The 23,365-nt window shown below is 42.2% G+C and overlaps 1 protein-coding gene across 1 annotated transcript; it reads left to right on the top strand.

Moving 5' to 3' along the window:
* Positions 1 to 5,415: 5,415 nt before the first annotated feature.
* Positions 5,416 to 23,059, top strand: LOC124545244. The gene is made up of 2 exons (XM_047124116.1): positions 5,416 to 5,458; positions 22,187 to 23,059. The coding sequence occupies exons 1-2, from the start codon at positions 5,450 to 5,452 to the stop codon at positions 22,859 to 22,861; spliced, it is 684 nt and encodes a 227-aa protein (XP_046980072.1). The 5' UTR covers positions 5,416 to 5,449; the 3' UTR covers positions 22,862 to 23,059.
* The last annotated feature ends 306 nt before the right edge of the window (positions 23,060 to 23,365 follow it).

Raw genomic sequence — 23,365 nt, 5'->3', positions numbered from 1 at the left:
TGCCTGTAAAGAAACATTTGTTTATAAATGGTCTGTTCTGTTTTGGTGATGTGGCTCTTTACTCCTTTTAGTTTTCTACATTTATGTGAGTCCCTGGTGTGTGTAGTAGCGTTTCTGTTATGAGTCCTGTTACGTATGTGAGAACCACTTACGGTACTGCGTTATGTGTTCATGCAATCCATGTTCACCACACTGGCTGCGACTTCCACAGAAAGTGAGAAGTACTGTATGTGTCTTAGATTTGGTCGATCACCAATCACGAAATGAACAGTGCCATACTAGGAAATGGCATGAAGCATCTGTTCTACGTTCGGGGAAAATGTGTACACCCTACGGGCTTTGTCACTTTGCTCCCATTCCAGCTGCCAGACATTCAGTTGCCAGATGTTCAGTTTTCGTATTCATGATTTTATCATGTATTCCCTCGTAAACCAGTAGCACGCTGCTATCTAGCTGATCGTTATGCCAACCGAGAAGTTATCCATCATCACACGAAGCACCTCTGTTGAGGTAGTGCGGATCCGCCCCCCTCCACCCTGACATCATCAGCAGTACATTTCTTTGTTGACGCCTCGCTGCTGCCCTGTTGCTCACGACTGCAAGCCTATGTGCCAATATACTTGCTGTGTAGTTTACCAACGATTCATATAGAGTTTAATGGTACATTCTGACATGTGTGATATATACTGTGTACTGTAACTTCTATATGTGTGCTACTTTGTGGAGCATCTTCTCTGCTTTTCTGGTTTCTATGCGCATTTATTGGATTAAAATGTGTTTTTCACCAATGTATATTTCATAGATAGGTGTCTTGCAACGAGCGTTAAGAAATATGTATGCTTTCTAGTGAGCTGTGATTGTTCGTGTTGCACAAATATTGTATAGTGTTTAGGATACCATTGGCTTTGATCTCTAGTGACTATCAGTTGTCTGCATAAACCACCACTAAGAGTCACCGGCGTACCACGAACACAACAGCGCGTGAGTCGTCGTATGTGAGATGCAACAAGGACTCGACTGAGATGTCCCAAAAGGGGGATCGACAAATCGAGCTTTGGAGCATTCCTCTGCAATCTTTTTGACTGCTTTCCGGTTTTCCGTTTGCCACTCTGTGACTCTGTTTGTGTAAGTATGTTGGATGCCGTTGTAGAGAGATGCAGGTACCTGAAGCTCACGGATTCGAGCAAATTTGACAGCCTTTTCGTAAAGGGGCCTAATTACATGACTAACATTTGAGGTCCCACCCCCTGTAAATGGCACTGAGCGAGATGGCGCAATGGTTAGCACGCGGGACTCGCATTTGGCAGGAAGATAGGTCAAATCCGCGTCGAGCCATCCAGATATAAGTTTTCCGTCATTTCTCTAAATCGCTCCAGGCAAATGACACCATCATTCCTTTGAAAGGGCACGGACGATTCCTTTCCCACTCCTGAAACAGTTCAGGCTTCTGCTCTGTCTCTAATAATCTTTTAGACAGGTCGTTGAAGATTAATCTTCAGTCTTTTCTTCATTGCACTACTCTTTTGATGACCAGGTATTGCAATCCGAGAGACCACCTGAGAAAGTGAAAGCGACTGCATCTAGCTCAACACGTTTATCAAACATAGGCAACGCCTGAAATTTTTTGGCAGACAAAGCGGAGAAGCCTTTCAATCATCCTCCCCCCCCCCCCCCCCCCCCGCCCCTCACCCAGAAAGTCTTTCGTTTCCTGCCACAACTCCCATGATCTCCCACTTGACCACAGGCGAGGAATCAGCGTCAGTGCGTTATTAACCGAGACAACCACAGTAGTGGACGGATCAGGGGGTAAGTGGGATATTCTGGACATCATTTGTAGACTCGAGTCAAACCCTTCACAGTGATACCCAACGGAAACCGCCTCAAGCTGCGCGACCAAAATCAGCACCGTCTGGCCCTGTGAATGAAAAATCACGAAATCAGCCTGCATCCGAACGAAGAAATCACAGTCCCTATTCATTTTAAAGAAAGGATGAAGGATACACTAGGAATTATGAAACTGCTAGTTACTGCCTAGTAAACACCCAAAAACGCAAGAAGTTTACCAATTAAATTACTTAACGCACAGCTAAATGAAAATGAACGGCTCCTCGCTGAAGGACGTACAAATAATTCACAAACGAGCATTGTTCTCTCCTGCGGTACTGCGGGAGCCCTCTACTGACTCAGGCTGTTCAACCAAACCGACTGAATCGATTTTTTCCAGTCTGTTGTGTCTATCATTAGTACTGGTAACAACACATTGAGCTCCTTATTTGAAATCCAGTCGGCGCTTCATTTTTCTAGTGAATCCACTTCTGCTGCAAGTCTGTTAATCGCTGAGATCTCCGTTGTGAAAACTCATCTTATTGATGTCAGAACGATCGCCTTTGCGCAATAAAATCACAGGAAAACGCCGTTAGAAACAGCAAGAAATTTTTGTATGACAGTATTCCATCCAAAATCAAACTGAAAACCGCCATCCCGCTTGATAGAGGGCACAGATACCGTATTTAGAGATCCGTTGATAACGGAGTTACAGAAGTTTGAAGCCAGCGCCACAATTTCCTTTCGATTGCATTTCCCTGAATGACCAATTGAAATGGTGTTCTGCGATATTTGATTAACTAATTTGGAGGAGGCGAGTATGCCACTTGTGTACCCCAATGTGGTCCTGAACAGGACGCGACTTTTGCCCTTTAACGTATTTGCCGCACTAACACAATCTCTTATATACACCAGTCTTGCGCAACGCTGTCTTTGGCCAATCACAGAATCGGCTAGATTTCTAATTGAGGAGAATGACAACACACACTTGGTGAACATCTAGCGATACTCCACAATGTAAGGCGTCAGGAGTTATCGACAGTGGCTACTGTGTATGAACTGTTTGTATATACCGTGTAATGGTCATAGTCGGCATAGTTTCGCATACCTAGGTTTTAAACTGCCTTCCACAGCGCCATCAAAACGACGTGCTGTGTATCAGTCAAAATGTCGCCGTGTGTCATAGACATTATAAGGCTATATTCCCATAAGTTGGTTGAACACTTCGTGTGCCAGAAGAAAAATAAGTTCCACAGTCAATTCTCGTATGTTAGGCTTTCGTCTCGTTATAATAACTACTGGAACTCTCAAACGTAGGAAAACTGGTAAGGCTTCCGTGGCCAATTGTCGAAAAATTGCCTGTTGGCTTCTGTCTTGGGTTCTTCGCACCGAATTGCCGGATGATTTTTCTGACGTTTCGCCAGTACGAGTGGATGGATTTCTCAAAACTTCACCCTCCATCGCCTGTGGCGGCCTTGAGCTCGCAGCAGCAGATTTCATGTCCCTGGTGCGCCAAAACCGGAGTCCTTTTCCATGGTCTTTACCGCTGCGTTCTCCGTTTGCTATCTGCAACGGTCGTTCGCTGCAGCACGCAATCCAGGACTCGTTCACCTTGACGATTTCCTCTTTCTTGTAGAAGCTTGGGTCAAGTTCGTGGATTTCTATAGCTTCCTGAACAAGCAGATGTTACAGCTCTTTCCACATCAAGAACTTTCGTGTCGGCGAATTTTATAATGTGCCCTTCTCCGTAATGGCCGATTTCTCCATCTGTCCCACCCCACAATAGCGCCTATGTTCGGTGATCTTGGTGTTGATTGATCTTCCAGTCATTCCACCACAGACGTAACCACACGTGTGTCATATGCGGTACATTCCCAACTTTGCAACAGCGTCCTTTTTCTCGACCTGAGACACCCTTTGACTTTCTTTGTCGTTTTATGGAGGGTTCCTATGTGGTGTCTGCGTAATATACAGCGCATTCTTGTCGTCACCATGGGGATGTACAGCAGAAAGGCCATATTAGACGTCTCTTGTTCTTCCGACGTGTTACCTCGCCGAGTGTTTGATTCTATGACTCTTCTTAAGTAACTGATGGAGTACCCGCTGACACTGTGAATCCTTTCCAGTTGTTGTGTCTCATGTCTGAGGTGCTGCGGCTCACATACTCGTCTTGTGCTCGTTAGTAGCGTATTAATCATCTTCTTTCCTGGCACGGGTGAATATTTGACATTTGGTGTGTGAGAGTTTTCGATACTCGCTACATTTCTGGTTTTCGCTATTACTCGTAACCAGCACAGCTAGAAAGGATCACTATTGTCCGTTTTCTACCTCATAGTTAATTTTGTGGTGGCACAAAGGCTGTTCCTCAACATGGCTCCATAAAACGAAGGTACTATCGGCGTATCTGCACAACACCTTACGTTTAAAGGAACCAAGTCCAGCGCCTGTGCTTCGAAATTTTCCACGAAGAAGTTGGCCACCACTGCACTAAACGGACAACCCACACCAACGACTTCCTATTGTTCGTAGAGGTTGCTATTCCACATGAAATAACCCTTAGTGAGATATGCACGATTTATTGCCGGGAAATGGAACTGATATAATCCAGAGAATCATTGAGCGGCACTTTGGTAAGCAACGAAACAACATCAAAGCTGACCAGAAAGTCTTTTGGGCAGTCTTCAGGAATCTCACACATAGCAACAGACAGGAAGAGGAAGTATCCATAGTATGATATGGCCATTTATTTTAAAACAACGTCACAAGCTAAATCAGCTACGTTTCAAGTGATCTACAATACAGTGTAATTAAAACAATTTTACAAGTGAAAGAAGAATATATAGTTGAAATATTACAAAGTAATATCTACCCCTACGGTAACAAGTACAAATGAATCCAGGACTTAGAATTACAACAGAGGAATACAGTCGGCTAAAACGAGAGTTTTAAGCAAAGTCATTGAAATCAATGGGACAAGAAGTACTTAACAATTTTGACAGAGGAAAATTTCGTGTAAGGCTATAATGTGTGAATGGAAAAGTAGAGTATATATAAGTTGAACACAACATTACTAGAGAATGCGAGAAGGGAGTATAATTGAAGAAGTAATTCTTTCTAAACTAAAAGGAAAAAGAGATTTAGGATGGCCGAGAAAGACATGGCTTTAGAGGAAATGAAGTACAAACGTACAATTCTTACTGTACACATATCCTAACTTCGTTACAGATTTAAAATGCATTCTGTAACTGCGCTAATTTTCATTACCATCTGATATCCGCTTTTTGACGTCACTCTTGACCGTCACTTCACACGCCATACTTGTAGCGCTGCGCCAGCGCAACATGTGGCGTTCTTAAGTCATGCTTCTCAGAATTGGGTGCTAGCTACGAGAGCCTTTGTGCGAAAACAACAAAACGAGTTCTGCACCGTAAAACTGGAGGATGGGAGGCAAACCACATCGTGATAGCGACTTGTCGCTCCCACCTTCGTCCTCCGTGATTCTTCGTTTGGGCGACAAAAAAGCACTCCGAGGCCAGCATCAACAGCTGAATACATATAAAAGAACAGATGCCATGAGAGGAAGACACACACGGCCCTCGCCGTCGTACATCCTCATCCAGCCAACATGAACGCCGTAAGTATGCGACAGATTGCGGATGCTACCGCTCAGCATAGGGAACCACTCTGGTTTTGTCTAGATAGTACCTCATATGGCACATCCTTTTTTTCATGAGAACTTAGAAACGCGTAACTGTTACGTGTACTCTAATGCCAAATTTCAAAAGAGCTATTACCATTTTTTTGTCAAGTGTATCATGTCTTAATACATACCGTATTCGAGTCTGTCCAAATGCTCCCTTTCGTCGTTTAGAAGCCTTTTGACACCTGTACGTACACTGCACTCTAGAAATAATTCCTCGCCTGCATATACCACATTTCGTCACAAAATATATTGTGAGAATTAAACACATTATCACAACATTTCCAAATGGCCTGTTCTACACTCTGATGTAAACTAAACCGACCTTTCAGGATCCTAGCACGACCTCCTAGAAAACGTGAGAACTCTATTTGTCTAGCCAACAACTGATTATCTGTGTTGGTTTCATATCATATCGGTTCGTCTATATCTACATCATCTACAGCTACATCATACTCCGTATGCCACCTAATGGTGTGTGGCGGAGGGTACTTTCGGTACCACTCCCTGATCCCTCGAACCCTGTTCCATTCGCAAACAGTGAGTGGGAAGAATGATTGTCGGTAAGCCTCAGTATTGTCTCTAATTTCTCGAATTTTCTCCTGGTCAATACGAGAGATGTACCGGGTGATCAAAAAGTCAGTATACATTTGAAAACTTAATAAACCACGGAATAATGTAGATAGAGAGGTAAAAATTGACACCCATGCTTGGAATGACATGGGGTTTTATTAGAACAAAAAAAAACAAAGTTCACAAAATGTCCGACAGATGGCGCTGGACGGCAAAACTGGTACCGTGACGGGTGAGAGATACGCCGATATGTTACAGAATCAAATCATCCACAGCCTGGCTGATAAACAACTGCTGGAACGTACGATGTTTATGCAGGATGGCGCTCCACCCCATATTGCTAGACGCGTGAAAGATCTCTTGCGCACGTCGTTTCGTGATGATCGTGTGCTCAGGCACCACTTTCGTCATGCTTGGCCTCCCAGGTCTCCAGACCTCAGTCTGTGCAATTATTGGCTTTGGGGTTACCTGAAGTCGCAGGTGTATCGTGATCGACCGACATCTCTAGGGATGCTGAAAGACAACATCCGACGCCAATGCCTCACCGTAACTCCGGACATGCTTTATATTGCTTTTCACAGCATTATTCCTCGACTATAGCTATTGTTGAGGAATGATGGTGGACATATTGAGCATATCCTATAAAGAACATCATCTTTGCTTTGTCTTACTTTGTTATGCTAATTATTGCTATTCTGATCATATGAAGCGCCATCTGTCGGACATTTTTTTAACTTTTGTTTTTTTTCGGTTCTAATAAAACCCGTGTCATTCCAAGCATGTGTGTCAATTTGTACTTCTCTATCTACATTATTCCGTGATTTATTCAGTTTTCAAATTTATACTGACTTTCTGATCACCCGGTACATTGGGGGAAGAAATGTGTTGTCTGACTTCTCCTGAAAATGCTGTCCCCTAATTTCAATAGCAAATTTCTCCGTGATACACAACACCTCTCTTGTAACGTCTGCTAGTGGAGATTGTTTAGCATATCAGTAACGCTCGCTCGCCAGCTAAACGATCCCTTGACGAAATGCGCCGCTCTTCGTTCGATCTTCTCTGTCTCCTCTATCAGTCCTCCCTGATACGGATCCCAGATAGATGAACAATACTCAAGAATGGGACAGACAAGCGCCTTATAAGCCACTTCTTTCGTGGAAGAGTTGCATGTCCTTAAGATTCTTCGGATGCATCTGAGTCTGGTGTCTCTTTTTCCCACTATCTGTTTGATTCCTCTGAAGGTCGCTCTGGATTGTTACGCCTAGATAATTTAGGGCAGGCGCTGTCTCCAGCTGTTTGTCATCAATAGTGTAGCTGAACAGTAGTGGATTTCTTTCTCTATGTGTGCGCAATATGTTATATTTATTTAAGTTCATGGTCAACTGCCAGAGTCTGCACCATTCATCTATTCTCTGCAGGCCGTCCTGAAAATTCTTACTATCTTCTGGCGTTGCTACTTTGGTATAGACTACAGCGTCATCTGCGAATAACCTTAAAGAGCATCCAACACTTTCTACTAGATCATTTGTATATACTGTAAACAGCAGGAGTCCTATCACACTTCCCTGCGGTACTCCGGATATTACCTTTACATCTGTCGATTTAGTTCCGTTAAGAGCGACGTGTTGAGGGCTATCTGCAAGAAAGTCTTGAATCCAATCGCAGGTCTGCTCCGGTACTCCGTAAGCTCGTATTTTTTTTCATTAAACGGCAATGCGGGACGGTGTCAAATGCTTTAGAGAACACAGCATCAACCTGAGCGGCATTTTCCACTGCGGTGTGGATCGCATCAAGGAAAAGAGCGAGCTGACTTTCGTAGGATATCTGTTTGCGGAATATATGTTGATTTTTATAGAGGTTATGCTCATTTTCCAAAGAGTCATAGTTGTTGAGCATAAAACTTGTCCCATAATTCTACAACAGCCTGACGTCAACGATATATTGTTTGGACTTGCCTTACGGCCTTTCTCAAAAACGGGAATGGCATGCGCTGTTTTTCCAGTTGTGAGGTACTTTTCGTTGCTCAAGGGATCTACGATAAATTACTGCTTGGTGGGGAGCAAGTTCTTTCGCATAATCCTTATAGACCTCATGGGTATGCCATTGGTCATGACTCCTTTCCACTACTAAGCGATTGGAGCTGGTTTTCAGTTCCGCCATCGGTTATCTCAATATCTGCCGTTTCGACGTTCTACGACAATTGAAAGAAGGGACAGTGCTACGATTTTCCGCGGTGAAACAACTTCGGAAGACCAAATTCAGTATTTCGGCCTCTCTTCCGTATCGATACCGGTGTGGCCGCAGAGAGAATGAATAGATACTTTTGACCCATTTACTGATTTTACATACGATCAAATCTCTTAGGGTTTTTACTCAGGTCGGTTGACAACGTCTCATTTTCAATATCCTTGAACGCTTCTCTTATTGCTTTCCTTACGCTCATTTTCGCTTCGTTCAGCTTTGGTTTGTCAGTTAGATTTTTACTTCTCTTGAGTGTGAGATGAAGTGCTCTTTGTGTACATAGCGCTTTTCTAACACGGCTATTAAACTATGGTGGATCTCTCCCATCCCTTAAAACCTTATTCGGAACATACTCGTCTAGGGCATACTGAACGACGCCTTTGAATTTTTTCCATTTGTGTTCCACATCTTCGTCCTCATCACTGAATATTTGACGCTGACTGCTGAAATATTCTGAAATTTGTATCCTGTCACCATTGTTGAGCAAATATATCTTCCTACCTTTCTTAACAATCTTTGTAGGACCCGTCGTCATAGATGCTGTGACAGCCTTATCATCACTGATACCTTCCTCTACGTTAACCGATTCGATAAGTTCAGGTCTGTTCGTTGCCAGGAGGTCCAAGACGTCACGCTCACGAGTTGGTTCTCTAACTGTCTGCTCAAGGTAATTTTCGGACAAGACATCCAGAGCAACACCACACCATTCCCTGTCTCTGGCACCAGTTTTGATGGCGCTACACTCCCAATGTATACCTGGCAAGTTGAAGTCACGATGATCAGGAAAATTCCTAATGATATTCTGCAAGTTTTGTCCGAAGCGCTCTACAACTACAGGTCGTGACCCATGTGGTCTATAAAAGCATCCGTTCATCATTTTTGAGAGTTCTTTGACACTCAGTTTCAAGCAGATTAATTCTCATTCTGAAACCATGCTAACCTCAGTAGATTTTACTGAATTTTTACTGCTATAAAGACGCCGCTAACATTGTCAACTAACCTATCCTTGCGATAAACATTCGAGTCTGAATTTTGGATTTCCTTGTCATTGACGTCTGGCTTCAACCAAGTTTGTGTTTCCAGCACTATCTGTCCATTATTCCTTCAGTAAGCGACTCTAATTCTGGGACCTTCCCTTGGATGCTTCTGCAGTTTACTAAAATCATATTAATCTTTCCTGTCTCTGATATGTGAGGAACAAGATTCTCTGAGGTCGCAGTGGGTGATGTAACAGGAAAATCGTCTTTGCTCCCAAGGGAGGGGTCCTCTAACCTAAAACAGCCCCATGTGCACACCACACATACTTCGTTGCCCTAGTACCCGCTTCCTGCGTGTAGTGCTCGCCTGACCTGTTAAGGGGAACCCTACAATTCTACACCCGATAGTGGAAGTCATGAAATTCGCATCAGATACGGTCGCAGAGGCGTCTGATGCTCTGGTTTGGATCTTCCGCTCTTCTCCAAACCAGACGACACTTATCAACGCTGGGTACGATGCTACAAATAGACAGCTTAGCCTGCACCCTGCGTGCGTTCCTCGTTGACTTCACCAAAGGAGCCGAGGATGGCGTGAGAACTCAAGCGGCAGGCGTCATTCGTGACGACATGTGCCACTACATGCAACCAGTTGCGTCCAGTGCCCTCGATAGCCGCTGGCAATGCCTCCTCTATATCACGAACGAGACCTTCCAGCAAACATACAGAATGCACACTGTAATTCTTTCCCGCCTTGCCTGCTAGCTCCCCGAGGGGCTCCATCACCCGCCTTGGAGCTCCCAATGACTAGCATTCCCAGCTTCTGTACTGTTCCCGACTGGGCAGGAAAATCGACCGCTGGTCCAACAGGAGAGTCATCCCGTGCTGTCTCACAGTTATCATCAACACTGAGAAGCACCTCGTATCTGTTATTAAGACGTAGGGAGCTAGCCGCATGGCCTGCTCCCTCTTCCGCCTTTCGCCCAGTGACACGCGAACTCACCACTGTTTTCCACCCACTCTGGAGTGAGGACGGACCTTTGAGATGTTGCGTATCGACGCCCGGGTCACCAGGGGACTCCAGTGGTATCGAAACAGCGACGTCCGGATCACCAGGGAATTCCAGTGGCACCAAAGGTGTCGTAAACCTCGTCACTGGTGCCCCGACGTCACCGCAACTTCGAGCATTAGCTGTTTACCTGTTTACGCACAGCAGCCCACTCTCCTTGTGTCCGCTCACAACAAGCACAGTCCCTAGCCATATCGAACTGTGTATAAAACGGACATATGGTCTCAAATGGCGCTAGTGAGTTAGAAAATATACCAGAGGAGAATAAAGTAAAACTAAAAGTTGGTGTGCAGATTTTTCACTGTACTCTGAGACTGATATAAACCGAAATAAATTTCTCTACACGGAAAATTTAAACTAGGAAGCCGCCCTACACAAGGATATTCACAAGACTTATGCTGAAAAAGAAGTACGATTAATTTTACAGTTGATCACAGAAGTGCTACTGCTGGCCTGCTGCGCTTGCTCTCAGCTCGGCGGCTGCCGCTCCACTACATGGTGTTTCCCACATCCTAAGTGTTATGAAAGGCTCCATTCCTTACCACTGAGGTTGTAATCAAATACTAACAGTTTCTTTCGATTTGCTTTCAGTCTTATTTATTTCTCTACTTTTAAAGTGAGTTTTCGTTCACACATGAAGTGGTAATCTAGTCCTATTAGTTTTGCATTTATGATGAATCATCCAAAGGCGTTGTTTTTCTTCGACTGTATCATGGAAAGAGGAAAATCTGACGGTAGTGCTGACCTATATGACGATTCGTTCACGGATAATGAAAACGGTTGTGGCTTCATTGCGCATGATGCTATTTTTGCTTATGTTGTGCATTCGCTTTATATTTCAACGATCTTATTTAACCATTGAAATATTCCCTAGCAAACCACGTACCGGTAAACAATAGCATTGTCTGTCGGCGACAGAGTTGTCTGTCGCAAATCCACCTACCATCTAACCAATATAGTGCGTGACAATGTGAGCTGCAGTTCAGCTGAGTCGCTTTTGTTGAATATGCGACGAATCGCTGAAGAGCTCCTTGCTTCCAGGAACGTCAAAACATTCGTACATAAGATTTAGTCTAGAGTACACCAACACATTGATGTTAGGAACACTAGATTGCAATTCTGAACAGCCGTTTTTATATCCTCCCAGGGCTAAAATAATTATTAATATTCGTTTATACCTTAGATCCATTTTATTTCTCATAGCAGCTACCCCATAGAGGCTTGCCCCCTCCTGTTCTATTCAATAATTTTTCACGTCACTTTTCACACGTTCGGTTAATCTTTAATATACGTCTACAACAACAAATTTGCAGCGAAACTAATGTACTTGTGGGCAGTTACATTTTACTAATCATGCATCTCCAAACGAAAGAAAAAAAAGACCGTACGTAAGGCTGAATATCATAGCAGTGTAGCACAGTATTCCATATCTTCGTAGCTTCCTAAAAATTGGGCCTTTTCCCACTTTAGCAGTTAGGAGTTCGTGGCCAGAGGTAACAGAAGTGATCAGTAGGAGACAAGACCGCACATTGGATTGAGACTTGAACCTCGTACCACTGAGAGACAATTAGTACAAACATCTCATTTACGAGCAGCAGCACAAATGTTGTAATACATTGTGCCTCTAGTCGTATCATCGTCGGAGAAAAAGACAGAAATTTCGGTCTACAGACCAAAGAGCTATTGTCATCTAGCCCATGTAAGCCATAGCAGAAAAGCTATTAAGCATCACACCGCTCTTATAGTGTGTGAGGTTCATTTTTTCATTACATACCGTACTTGATCCATATCTGAAGAGACGTCAGTCTTTATGCTCATGTTTCATCAACGAGTGTACAATATTGGGCCAGTTTACATGTAGACTTCTTTGGGTTCTGAACAATTCTTCTGCGAATGTCTGGAATAACTTCTTGTCTGCAAACTGAAGGAATTCTTTGGCGTTTCCATTTTGAGCAGATCCGTTGGTGCAGCCAGTTCTTATGTGGACTCTATAGTGCTCTCTTTGTTGGTAGTTAACTATCCGAATACCTGGCCCCGAAAATTTCGCAAGTTACCTTAATCGAACCTGTTTTCACACATATTTCAACTATTTCATTTCTTTCTTCTATCGAGAAAGTCAGTTTGCAGACCGCAAAGAAAAGCTCTTAACTTCGTTCATGAAATAAACTGAAATGCTGACAGAAGGATGGTAACAATCGATTATTGCAGAAAACTGTCCATTGTTGTAGCTGTTTACTCAATTTCAGAATCGAAATGTTTCATTCATATTCGAATGGGAGGCGGACTACTTTAATTGCATGTATCCTGTACTTAAGACCTGTAGGTGAAACTGTTAACGGAAATCAGCCGTGGACTTATTTAATAAACTGTTCAAGATAGATCTGGGTAAAGCATCCATACCTCACGGCGGGATGAGATAACGGATGTTGAACACTGCGCCTCCAGAATGCGAGTACAGTTCTTTTACCATACGCCACGTCATTCTCTATTTCATGATGCGTGTTGAGCTAGCATCGGTTTAATGCTTCCCTTTCACAACGAAGTTCTCGGGGTCGCTATTATTCTGGCACAGCGCTCATTGTCACGTCTTGTTACGCGTGTGCGTTGGAATATTATGGACTTGTTGATGAAAACCTGAAGAATGACTTCCCTTCCATTAAGAGTCTACTACGCCACACTCACCTTACGCAGCCAAGTAAGTCAGTCTTAACCTAAGTCAGTATCTTCACAGGACAGTCCAAGGATTACTCTGCCAAGGATGTGTTGACCTCGACTAGATCCTCTACAGATTCATTTATTAAGTAATAGGAGGAAATTCGTCTAGCTCAAGAACTTACTAATAACCGCTTTCAATTAGATAAAACGAGGGGGGATTCGGTGATACCTTTAATTTCTTCAGAAAGAAATCATTTTATGTCCAGTGACGTATCCAGTGACCTTTAATATTTACTCATTTTGAGTCCTGAATTTTAACCCCGTGATTTCACATTCCGACTGAGAGCGCAAATGTAGTATCTCATTACACATGCGTCTGGGTGCCGTAGATGGAGAGGTAGTCGAAGAGAGCGAGTAAATCGACAGAGGTCGCTCATTTAGCGGCTGCCTTTGAGCATGCGTGTTTGCGTAAATTTTTTGTATAAAGCTAGCGATGTGAACCAGGAATCTTCAGTGCAAAAAACTCACCTGAAGATGACTGAATGGTTGTCAGCCGAAACATCGTGGCAAGAAGTCGACGTTATCCGGGTGCAGTCCCGAAATTTCCTGAAATACTGTTCACACCGCGAAAGTTCCAAGAATGACATTGTTTATTTGTGTTTCAATTCCTTCGGAACATCTTCTCTGTGTTATCTAAATAGTTATTTATTGTTTAGAATGTATTGGTTAACAGGTACTTTTTAAATGTTTCTAAATAACCATGTTTCATCAATATCTTTTAATTTCATTTGGCAATTTACTAAACAGTTTTATTCCTTCACATAAAATGCCGTTTTGAGATTTATGTTTATTCCTTCTTGGTAAATGTAAGCTCAGAGTATATCCTGTTCGGGATTTTCTCTGCCTCGTGATGGCTGGGTGTTGTGTGATGTCCTTAGGTTAGTTAGGTTTAAGTAGTTCTAAGTTCTAGGGAACTGATGACCATAGATGTTAAGTCCCATAGTGCTCAGAGCCATTTGAACCATTTTTTTATATCCTGTTTGTGCAATAATTGTTGACGTTATTTTTATTGTACATCTGATTGATAAATATACTCACACGGTTCATTTAAAATACCCAATGTTTCGAACACGCTTTTTAGTGAGATCGATTGCTACTTTTGGTTACAATTCATACGGCACTTTTCCGTGGCTCAAATTTTGTTTTTAAACATAGTGCATTTTCTCCCCAAACATGAATGCCACACATCAGAATTACACACTGATGACAGTAGTTTAAGGGCATAACATACTGATTACGTTCTGTTTGCAAATATCTTTGTGTATTCGCACCACTTTAGTCGAGAATCAGTATTCATCCCAAGGAATTTTGCGTTTGTTATACAGCCTGTAGAGATGCCATCGGCGTTTAGTTGAATGACGTCTCTTGAAGAACAAGTAATTGACCAACTGTAAACCTCTTTGACTGTTTAATTAGTATACTCTGCAGGCAGTTCTCTTGGTTTCTTGGTGACTATGATATTGCGGTGATCAAGAAAGTGATTTTTTTTCTCATTACTAATAATAGTGAGAAAGTCATTCATGTACATGACGAACTGTACTAATCCCAATATGTTACCATGAGGAGTTTTTATTTTAACGTCTTTTGCTTCTGATAAATTTTTACTAAAGGTTGAAAGTTATCTTAGGTATGTGTCATATCTGCTCTTTGTACGCTATGAAATACCTCATGTTAATTTTTCCACTGGTTTCTCTTTCTTTGTAGTACACTACTGGCCATTAAAATTGCTACATCACGAAGATGACGTGCTACAGACGCGAAATTTAACCGACAGGAAGAAGACGCTGTGATGTGCAAGTGATTAGCTTTCAAGAGCATTCACACAAGGCTGGCGCCGGTGGCGACACATACAACGTGCTGACATGAGGAAAGTTTCCAACCGATTCATCATACACAAACGGCAGTTGACCGGCGTTGCCTGGTGAAACGTCGTTGTGATGCCTCGTGTAAGGAGGAGGAGTGCGCACCATCACGTTTCCGATTTTGATAAAGGTCTGATTGTAGCCTATCGCGATTGCGGTTCATCGTATCGCGACATTGCTGCTCGCGTTGATCGAGATCCAATGACTGTTAGCACAATATGGAATCGGTGGGTTCAGGGCGGTAATACGGAACGCCGTGCTGGACCCCAACTGCCTCGTATCACTAGTAGTCGAGATGACAGGCATTTTATCCGCATGGCTGTAACGGATCGTGCAGCCACGTCCCGATCCCTGAGTCAACAGATGTGGACGTTTGCAAGACAAAAACCATCTGCACGAACAGTTCGACGATGTTTACAGCAACATGGACTATCAGCTCGGAGACCAGGGCTGCAGTTACCCTTGACGCTGCTTCACAGACAGGAGCTCCTGCGATGGTGTACTCAACGACGAACCTGGGTGCACGAATGGCAAAACGTCATTTTTTCGGATGAATCCAGGTTCTCTTTACAGCTTTATGATGGTCACATCCGTATTTGTTGACATCGCGGTGAACGCACATTGGAATCGTGTATTCGTCATCGCCATACTGGCGTATCACCCGGCGTGATGGTATGGGGTGCCATTGGTTACACGTCTCGGTCACCTCTTGTTCGCATTGACGGCACTTTGAACAGTGGACGTTACATTTCAGATGTCTTACGACGCGTGGCTCCACCCTTCATTCGATCCCTGCAAAACCCGACATTTCAGCAGGATAATGCACGACCGCATGTTGCAGGTCCTGTACGTGCCATTCTGGATACAGAAAATGTTCGACTGCTGCCCTGGCCAGCACATTCTCCAGATCTCTCACCAATTGAAAACGTCTGGTCAATGGTGGCCAAGCAACTGGCTCGTCACAATACGCCAGTCACTACTCTTGATGAACTGTGGTATCGTGTTGAAACTGCATGGGCTGTTGTACCTGTACACGCCATCCAAGCTCTGTTTGACTCGATGCCCAGGCGTATCAAGGCCGTTATTACGCCCAAAGGTGGTTGTTCTAGGTACTGATTTCTCAGGACATATGCACCCAAATTGCGTGAAAATGTAATCACATGTCAGTTCTAGTATAATATACTTGCGCAATGCATACCCGTTTATCATCTGCATTTCTTCTTAGTGTAGCAATTTTACTGGCCAGTAGTGTAAGTTTGTCATTTGGTGCATTACAGTCAGTCTTTCGAGTGACTGATTCACATTTTCTTTAAATAGCAGGAGATTCTCTTTAGGCGCTGGAAACTATTTTCAGGATTTATCCTAAAACGATCTACTTCTCCCACGAGATCCTTCAGACATCAGTGCGGTCCAGAATAACATCAGTTCGCCACTGACGGTACGTGTCTTCCGGTTGTGACGAGAACAATGTCACGGTGGAGCACAAGTGGCTGGCATTGAGTGGTCGACCCGTGGCGAAGCATGACCCGATCCCAAGAGCCTCTGCTACAACGAATACATGACAGTATGTGGTCAACCTGTGACAGAACGTGATCCAATCCCACGACACTCCGCTGCAACGAACACCTTGCGAAGACTGGTCGACCTGTGGCGGATCAGGGTCGGAACCCACGACCCACCACTACAAGCAGGAGATAGCAGTCCACGTGGTGAGCTACCTGATTGCACAAGGCGTGCACAGCTGATTTGCCGGTGTCTGTTGTGTCCTACTTAGGCAGTTTCAATGAACAGCAGTAATTCATGTGCCGGACTTCCGCCAGCCACGTAGAAACGATAACTGTTTATTCCTTGCAGTCACGCCTGGCAGTGCACATGACACATTGAAAGCACTGGACGTTGCCAGCATTGGGCAACAGAGCTGTTTAGCTTGCCCTTGCGCCATAATAAAATATAGCACATTCCGTGTATATATATCGTTCTGCACGTTCTTTAGTAGTAATTACAGGCAGAAAGTTTACAGTTAGGAACTTAGTACCGTACAGAGTGGTCACGTCAATAGTGCAGGTAAGACGGCAGGCTTTGAACTTAACGGTAAACTTCATACCAAACTGATTTATTGGAAAGAAGGGGTTCAGAGGTGCTACACAGAGGGAGGTACTGCGATAAATTTTAATCTCTCCAAAGCGATGCGACAAATGCCAAGGCCAGTAGCCAAGAGAGCGAGCTGCCTTCCAGGTGCGCTATACTTAAAACTCTACCTGATTGGAAAAAGTTCATTGCTCGTTTGGGAAGTACAGCAACATAAGTTCTGACATGGTAGCGTCTGAACCGATGGTACCTTACATGAGACCTAGCCTCCCTGTTCCAGCCTCAGGATAAGGTTCGAAAATGCCAAGCTTACTGCAATACTTAATATTAATTATACATTGTGCTAGAACACAAATTCTATCAATAAAAAGCAAATAGGAACGCTTAGCACTCCCTTGTGTGACAAAAAAGAAAACAACATCAAGTATACAAAACTAAATAAATTTAACACTATTTAATATTAGGTACGTACGTTTGGTAGACTAAATATACCTCTCTATCTCACTCGGCAGTCATCTTGGATCTGAGTTCAGCACTAAAGGAAATGCATTAATTTTTACGATCCACAGCAATTGTGTGATTTTAACCAGTCACTTCATGTGTTTTTAGTCACAATAATACATTTTCGCAACAATGTTAATGAATGTAATATTTTAATTTAATATGTGCGTCAGAGACTGAAATTTCTACGTGTCCCTGAAAGGGACATTTTCACTGTGAATTCCACATTACTCGAGGTATTCAAAGTATGATTAAATATAAAGGCTGAGATAGCTGTTGACGCAAATTCATAATCTGTGCAATCAATTTTGAGGTGTTCCATGTCATTTTCAAAGTAATTTAGATGATTAGGGCCTAACGCCAAGTCTATGACCAGGTCATTGCCGGCAGTACGTAAGCTCTCATTGGGGAAGGGCAGCGAAGGAATTCTAAAGTGTTTACTTCAAAAGACGCATCCCGACGAATGCCCTAAGTGACTTTATGAAACGTATTGAAAAGATGAATCTGGATATCAGGACGCTAGTTAGAAATGCGATGCAAGGGTCTCACCCACTGCCCCACCTCTTGGGCCAGGTCGTATGAGCATTCGAAAACTGTGAGCGGTGTAAGATGGTGTTTTAATGTGGTTAGTATAAGCGCTACTCCCATGATGGTTGCAAACAGATTACAAAAGGCCATACTTGGAGCAGGTATGTAGCACAGATGGTTATGAATGCCCCAAAAGTGAATGACAATGTTTTACCATAAACAGTAAATCTTGTCTGACAGTCCACTATGTTTTAAACGATATAAAAATGGTTCAAATGGCTCTGGGCACTATATGACTCAACATCTGAGGTCATCAGTCCCCTAGAACGCAGAATACTTAAACCTAGCTAACCTAAGGCCATCACACACATCCATGCCCGAGGCAGGATTCGAACCTGCGACCGCAGCGGTCGCGCGGTTCCAGACTGTAGCGCCTAGAACCGCTCGGCCAACCGTGCCGGCTTTAAATGATATATTCAGACCAAAATTTTGATACTCCTTTAACTTTGCAATTGATTTGAAAACCATTTAAATGCGTTACAGTGAGGTAATTATTTACACATAGGCAGTACTGCACCTAAGTCTTTGATGGCTCACCTGGCGATGACTATCAGATGTTATGTTGAAATATCGTCTATCGTATGAACGACGACCAGCTGCAAGGGTGAAATTTCTTCGAGCACACACTCTGAGCTGTAAGTAATGCGAATAAGGGGCTTAAGTTCATCTGTAGGAGAGACAGTAACAGAAATCGTGTAGCATTTTATCTGACAGATAATCGATCAAAGAGGTTGTACAGTTCACAGGGACCTACTTCGAGTATTTTATGTTACATTTTACAGGCAGATACTAAAATACACAAGGTTTAAATGGAGTTTCTATCATCTGCTAGAGCATCCTCCAGGGGCCTGTTTCGGCAACTATGGATACCAAGGTAGTAATTCCTTAATGAATTTGCTCATTAACAATTTACTTCTTATTCAAACAAACATATCAGAATACAGAACTCCATACTACAAATAAGGATAAACTTCACAAAGTTATAATGTCATTTTCTTTTGTAGAGAAGAGTGTCCATTAGTCAGGAACACACATATCCAATAACTCCCTAGTGAACATAAGACGGTTAACGACCAATGAGGTTCAGTTTTAGAGGAGAGTAGAGAATTTATTGCTGCCCACATCCTTTCAATCCGCTGTTGAATTTCTAAGTAGACCTAACGGATGTGTATACATACGAATAATATTGTGTGCTTGAGTAAAAGCACAGTCTGACTCCTGTACAAATTTTTCACAATAATGTTATAATTTATAACAAGCACTGTGTATCAAAAATGTTAGTGACAAGCTTATAGCTCAGAGTATCAATTTAATTTCTGTCATAATCGCCTATAAGAACTTTGATATTCGTTTGTTAAGAGAAAAAAGAAAACTGGAATTCAGACCTTCTGCTTCCTAGATTGTCACTGCATGAAGATTGTAGCAGTCTTTTACAATAAATTCTTTGGAAAATAGTAATATTTTTAAGTCAAGTACGACTTAATTTTTGTATCTGAGTGTATTACCCTATCATTTGTAGACAATTAAGCTTTGTACACTACAGATATTTCATCATTTGTAAGTCAAACCATTGCATATGTTTTAACGAAGTCTGAATACATTATTATTATTATTATTATTATTATTACTATTATTATCATTATTATCATTCAAACTATTTCTTTTCATTGATAATCATCAACAGCATTGTCTTGTATCAGCGTGTTTGCTGCATATCAATTATGACATCCGGGCCAGTAGCTGAACTCGCATTACATAAAGAAAGAATTATTTCATGTCGTAAGAGCAGCGTAAGGTTCAATGCCGTCTATCTAATTTTTGTAAAGATGTAATTCTTCTTCTGCTTTCAGAGTGATGTGTTTTCTTTCTCCTGCATTTAACCTTCTTATTTAAATTTAAAGTCACACAAACCAAGACTGTAGGTAGAAAGAACATTTAGATGTTTTGTGACAACTTATTTGATATATTGAAATCAAAATTTGGTTTAAATTTTGGTGAACTATTTTACTTGGATTCTGTGGAAGACAGATCAGCATATTTATTTTACTTGGTATTTGAGCAGTCTTGTTTTTTCTGACCTGTTTGACATCGCAGAGGATCTACTCAGTTTATATATATTGGAAAGATCAACATATTTAGTCTAATGCACATATTTAAATAATTTATTTGACAGATAAGTACTTATTTACATTATAAGGGGGAATATTAAAAGTATTATGTAGTTGTATGAAGGATTCGATACATAAAATGGAAAACAGAGAAAAACCAATACTTACAAGCAAGCTGAAATATTATCCCTAGGAAAATTTTTTTACTAAACAGGCCATGCTCGGTGTAGGTCACGGAGCAGCAAAGAGTTATAAACTCTAGAAAGCTTAAGAAGTATATATTTACTCAGATCAGTAATATCGGAACATCCCTAATGTATCTCCTAGAGGTAGTGTAGATAAAATTTGGTGTGTAATACATCACACAGAAGCGGACAGGCAGCAATAACTATCACATTCTACCTTCGAATAGAAATGGAAGATACTAATTACATAGTACATAAAATAATATCCTCTGCCACACATTTCGTTATGATTTTTTGGTATAGATATAGAAGTAGGATTCTAATGAAACATCACATCAACAAAGGTCTCTGATCTTGTACAGAGAAACATTTTTGTGTGGACACTATGCATAGAGCAATTGTCATTTGGGCTGCACACTGGGGCCAGAAGAAATGGGACGATAGAATGGTATCACGTAACGACTAAAAGCCTTAGTAATGTGTGGTTCTTCACAGACAATGAAGTTCAGTCAAACAAACTTTTCAAGTCTTGGATTAACCCCCCTTCAAATCAATTGTAAAGTTGTTTGACGTCCAGTACATAATTTGTTTCAGTTTGAACACCTCTCATAAATACATGCACAGAAATGGTGCAACTTTTTTTATTTATTGCTTGATTTACTCACCTAAGGACCATTTCATTGTAATATAGGAAATATCATGGTAAGAAAACTAAAAAGAAGGTCTCAAAACTATGCAAATACGCTGTAAGAGAGTAGGACTAGTGGTTAGACGACGGTCAGTTGTGGATGATGGAGGAACTAACTGGCAATTTGTCTAGAATGACTTAAGGGAACCAAAGAAAACCTAAGTCATGATGGCCAGACATAGGAAATTCACCCTACCTAATACATGGTAACTTAGCAGCTGTATCACATCATTTTGTTACACCCTACTGTATACTTTTCTTTGTTTTACACACAATTTGCTTCACATAATATGCAATGTAAAACACTGTTATGCTCTTCATTGCTACTCTTGCGCCTTATTCGACTTTTTTATTAGTTTTTTGATCTCGTAACGCGATGGAAACGTTCCATTATGGGAATAGAGCATGCATCCACATGAGAATCCAGATATCTGAAAGTGAAATTTGATGTCAGTTTTACAACACATGCACGGAGAAAAATTCTCCACGGTATGTAATAGCCAAATAAATGACTATATATAACTGTATATAATAATAACATAAATAACCTGAAGGAATTTACATGAAGTAATCTTTTTCAACAGTGGAAAAGTCAGCCCTCTTGCAGGAGAAAACTACATTTATTTTAGACGAGATTTGGTACTTATAAAGAAATAACGCAGTGAATAAGATAGGCAGGATCACTAACTTTTCTATAAGCATTATTTAATGTCTTGTATATGTATTTTTGCTCACAATTGATGTATTAAAATATTTGGACAGAACCTTTCATGTTTCTGTACTAAGAAATCTTTATCAGGTGCATCTGTCATAAAGCTTACCTCTGCTGTCTCTTCACTTTGTAACTGATGATTCCTTAATTCTGGTATTGTATACGACCTTTTTGAATCTTGGATAGTATCCCACACCTCCCTTTGATCCCTCTGTATTGGAGTTGAGCGAAGTGACTTTCAGTTTATATTCCATCTAGTGTGAACAAATCGCCATTTGATGGTGATTTCACTTGTCATTCCATTGAGTTCCATCAGTGTCTAGTGTGAGTAGTTTTTAAGACTGTTGTTGGCCTGCAGGTGTTCACCGTGGTGATCCTGACCGTGATGGCCGCCGTCAGTGCCGCTACAGCGCCCACCACAGCCAACCCCTGCCACTTGAAGCAGAATGAGCAGCTTAATGCCGTAGGCAACATCGGAGTGTATGGTGTGAATTTTGGCACCAGGAGTGTCAGCCCCAGAGCCATCCCCTCTCAGCCACAGAAGAAAGGAAAGCCTGTGGCCATTGGCAACATCGGAGTGAATGGTGTGAATTTCGGCGCCAATAGCTTCAGGCCCATTGTGAATGTAAACAACACCAGCTACCCTCTGCGTGGCACCTACCATTCTGGATATGTTAGCCCCAGAACCATCCCCTCTCAGCCACAGAAGAAAGGAAAGCCTGTGGCCATTGGCAACATCGGAGTGAATGGTGTGCATTTTGGCGCCAATAGCTTCAGGCCCATTGTGAATGTAAACAACACCAGCTACCCTCTGAGTGGCACCTACCATTCTGGATATGTCAGTCCCAGAACCATCCCCTCTCAGCCACAGAAGAAAGGAAAGCCTGTGGCCATAGGCAACATCGGAGTGTATGGTGTGAATTTCGGCGCCAATAGCTTCAGGCCCAATGTGAATGTAAACAACACCAGCTACCCTCTGCGTGGCACTTACCATTCTGGATATGTACCCAGTGCTGGATCTCCTTCTTTCTAGAAACCGATCTTCACATAATCCCCTGCAGGCAACTCCAACATCTTCATGGGGGCTGTCGACTCTCTGCAGGTGATGCCTTCAATATCTGTACTACTGAGCTCCCAGATGATCCACCAAATGAACAGTTTTGTAATGTCTTCTTCAGTTATCTGTCTTAAGGGATGCCCAGTCTGTGTTAATAAATTCGGATCAGTGGCATCATTATCAAAAGTTTTTCATTCAGTCTGTGTCTCACTCCCAATAAAGATCAGTTTAGCCGACATTTTCCTGAATCACATACTCCAATTTTAAAACAACTGAAAATCTTTGTCCTGGCCAACACTTACATGAAGAGCAATTATCGATTTTGTTTTGACAGGAAAAAGTGTCATGTACGCTATGTGCACAGCTGTGTATGTATATCTGCTCACAGCCACAAATACATGAAGAAACAAACAGAGAGGGACAGAGAAATATGGGTGGGGAGGGGAAGGAATCAGAGACAGAGGAATAGAGAGAAAGAAA

Source organism: Schistocerca americana, chromosome 8, assembly GCF_021461395.2.
Source record: "Schistocerca americana isolate TAMUIC-IGC-003095 chromosome 8, iqSchAmer2.1, whole genome shotgun sequence".
Lineage (NCBI taxonomy): Eukaryota > Metazoa > Arthropoda > Insecta > Orthoptera > Acrididae > Schistocerca > Schistocerca americana.
The sequence above is the reverse complement of the archived record's forward strand: the minus strand, read 5'-3'. Positions and strand labels throughout refer to the sequence as shown.